The 3,383-nt window shown below is 35.1% G+C and overlaps 1 protein-coding gene across 1 annotated transcript; it reads right to left on the bottom strand.

Moving 5' to 3' along the window:
* Window positions 1–1,257: 1,257 nt before the first annotated feature.
* Window positions 1,258–2,995, bottom strand: LOC111892268 (mitogen-activated protein kinase kinase kinase 20). The gene has a single exon (XM_023888342.3). The coding sequence runs from the start codon at window positions 2,616–2,618 to the stop codon at window positions 1,407–1,409; it is 1,212 nt and encodes a 403-aa protein (XP_023744110.2). The 5' UTR covers window positions 2,619–2,995; the 3' UTR covers window positions 1,258–1,406.
* Between the last annotated feature and the right edge of the window lie 388 nt (window positions 2,996–3,383).

The following is a 3,383-nucleotide window of genomic DNA, read 5'->3' as shown; positions in this document are numbered from 1 at the left end:
TTTTGTTTCCGTTGACATACTTACAATATATGGTTCATCCACTTGGAATTGGCTTTGTGATTAATCTTGTCAATTTACTACAACTTTTCAGGTGAGTTAAGTTTCAAGAGGGTATGACGCAAGTCCCTCCCAAGTAAAATTAATATTGTAGCTTGGAAAATCTAACGGTGCATTTGGTTGTGGAAAATTTTCCAGTTTTTTAGGAAATTTTTTTAAGAAAAACGGAAATTTTGAAAACGCGTTTAGTTCGTTCAGTTTTCCAAAGTTTTCTAAGAAAATGAAAATTTTCAGTTTTCCAACCAAACGCTTTTTCATTGAAAATTGAAAACGAAAACTCAACTTTATTTTCTGAAAACATTTTCATAGAAAATGAAAACAATTTTCTACAACCAAACGCACCCTAAGGGTGTGCTTGGTGGTGGAAAATTTTCCAGTTTTTCTAGGAAATTTTTTTAAGAAAAACGGAAATTTTAAAAACGCGTTTGGTTCGTTCAGTTTTCCAAAGTTTTCTAAAAAAATAAAAATTTTCAGTTTTCCAAATGGTATGTAAATTAGAAAAGTGATTTATACAGTTTTCCAAAGTTTTTCAAATTTCTAAGATGAAAAATGAAAGCTCAACCTGTTCCAACCAAACACGTTTTCATTGAAAATTGAAAACTCAACCCTATTTTCTGAAAACATTTTCATAGAAAATAAAAACAGAAACTCACCCTAAATTTTGATGGAATTGGCTTGTTGCTATTTCTTTTTTTTAGTTATTAATTTTTACGGTGGTTCAGCATAAAAAAATCCTTCAGGCTTTAACCTACTATTGATTATATGTTTCCCGTTAAAAACAATATTAAACTATAGTTCAGTACGCATATACAATTTTAAAATTTTCACATTATGCATCATAGATCTTTCTTTAAACTATAATTGCAATAATAAATGCCATATGCTCATATCGTGATCGCTATATTAAAAAGATATTATAACTAATAATTTTGATTCATGGTTGCAATACGTATGCTTTAGATACCTGAATTTAACAAATTATACACAAGATCATTGACACCATCTCTAGTTTTTCACACCAAAACTCCAAGAACATGCAAAGTAATCATCTAATCTAATAAGATACGTAGTTAACCTATAACAGAGGATGCTTTATAAGGACGAATCTTTACCATAAACTCATAAAGAAACTAGCTTTGTTTAAATGACAAAACGAAACAAACACAAGATCCTGATTCCCACATCTTGATGCCCTTATCAGACAACACAAAGAATAAATCAAATTTCCATTAAATATACGATCCAAAAGGAAATTAAGCTTAGTTTAATCTATATCTCAATTATGGCTATGGAACAAAAGTATGATATAACTTAACATCTGATCATGACATGAACATATACGCACTAAGCTACACTCCTGAAGAAATGGAGAAAGTAAAAGGGTATTGATGTACTTCATTCAATGGTACAGTGGTACCATTTTCTTCTACAGAAAAACAAGAAACATCTTCTTCAGACCAACAATGGAGTTCATCTTCAGAAAAATAACTCAACCCATCTGAAAACGACAACATACTCATCTCATCATCATCAGACATGATTGACGAACAAATTCCATTTATGTCCAAAACCTCACCCAACTCTTCAACTTTAACATCTTCTTCATCATCATCATCACCGACTCCTTCCAGAAATGGATGAGCTAAAAGCATCTCAGCCGTCCATCTAAAACAAGCTTTCCTCGAGAAACAACTCTTCAAGAAACTTCTCCCTTCTCTTGATATACTGCTCGGAATTGAAGGTGATTCGTCGTTGTTGGTTTCCATGTTCGAGTTCCATGGAGGTTTTCCGGTGAACATCTCCAGCACGATGCACCCAAATGCCCAGATATCAGACGGAGCTTCTTGGACGCCGTCGGTTTGAAGTTCCGGTGAAAAATATATCGGGGTGCCTCTCTGATAACGGACGACTTTGCTTTTCTTGCTCTGTTTCGCCCTTTTTGCTAACCCCAGATCGCCAATTTTAGCCGTGAAATCACCATTAGAGGAACTACCGATGAGTAGAATGTTTTCAGGTTTTAAATCGCAGTGGACATACCCGTTATGATGTATATGACGTAATCCATGAAGAATTGACCTAGTATGACGTTTGACATCCGATTCCGGCAACCCATTTTGACCGGATTTTTTGATGAGATCAGCTAGGGTTCCTCCGGAGCCATACTCCAGCAGCAAATTGTACACCATTTGTCCATTCTCTCCGGTTGTAATCTCTTCCCCAAAACATCTGATCACATTACGACACCCTCTCAGATTATTCAAAACCTCTCTCTCGTTTTGAATTGAAGAAGAAACAGAGACCTCAGCCGATTTCACAGCCATAATTGGTGGGTAAGAGCTGTATCTCGATTTGGGTTTCTTCAAATTTGCAAGAAATACCGACCCAAAACACCCTTTACCAATCAAACAACCTCTAAACCATGCCATTCCATCGCCATACTTGCTCTGTTCAAGCACCTCATGTTCTTGCTTCCTTCTCTTTCTTTCATCGTTCACGACCCAACTCTCGGAACTGATTAAACTCCTCTTTTTCTCATTCCCTTTCTTCAAAACCGAATCCATTCCCAAATGCTGTAGGTAACTTGATTACGAAAGATAGGTCGACAGATTAGAATTAACAAAAAGAAAAAAGAAAAAAATTGACTACTTTCTCGTGAAAAGATCGATCAATCTTTTCCCCTTTCTTCTTGGTTGTCAAGAATTTCAAGAAGTGAGAGTATATTCGATGAATTTAGGGTAAAAGAGGGTTATGAGGTAAATGAAAGAAAAACAAAATTTAGGGTTTACGAGCGTGGGGTTGTGAAATTTCGTTGTTTCCATGGAGTTTCTAATTTTAGGCATGTGGGGGGGATTGGCAAAGAAGCAGCCGCGTTTTCGTTGGAGTTGAAAAGGTAGGACATACATAACACAGGACACCAGTATTCCCTTTTCTTTTTAACGGAATAACTGTCGCCCTTTGTCTTCGTTTTCTTTTCAAGTACATATACAATCGTTACCATTTATGTTTATATGTTATATAATCCATAAACGATTTTCAAATAATGTCTAACTTGTGACATGTCGAAGCTCGAATTCTCAAGATACGTCACATGTTTTTAACATTAAATAATTATATCGATCAAATAATAAGTTTTGCTTGTATTTCTTTTATGGTTAGTTCTTAATCGAATTGATATATGTACTTGAAGCATTAATATCACACAAGCCACATTTGCACCATGTTTGCCTACTGAATCATTAACTACGTTACTCCGGATTTATGCCAACTTACACTCCATGTGCTTGTGAGAACATGCTAATTAAATAGTAAGATTGCAACAAGTTGCA

This window comes from Lactuca sativa, chromosome 4 (assembly GCF_002870075.4).
Source record: "Lactuca sativa cultivar Salinas chromosome 4, Lsat_Salinas_v11, whole genome shotgun sequence".
Taxonomy (NCBI): domain Eukaryota; kingdom Viridiplantae; phylum Streptophyta; class Magnoliopsida; order Asterales; family Asteraceae; genus Lactuca; species Lactuca sativa.
The sequence above is the reverse complement of the archived record's forward strand: the minus strand, read 5'-3'. Positions and strand labels throughout refer to the sequence as shown.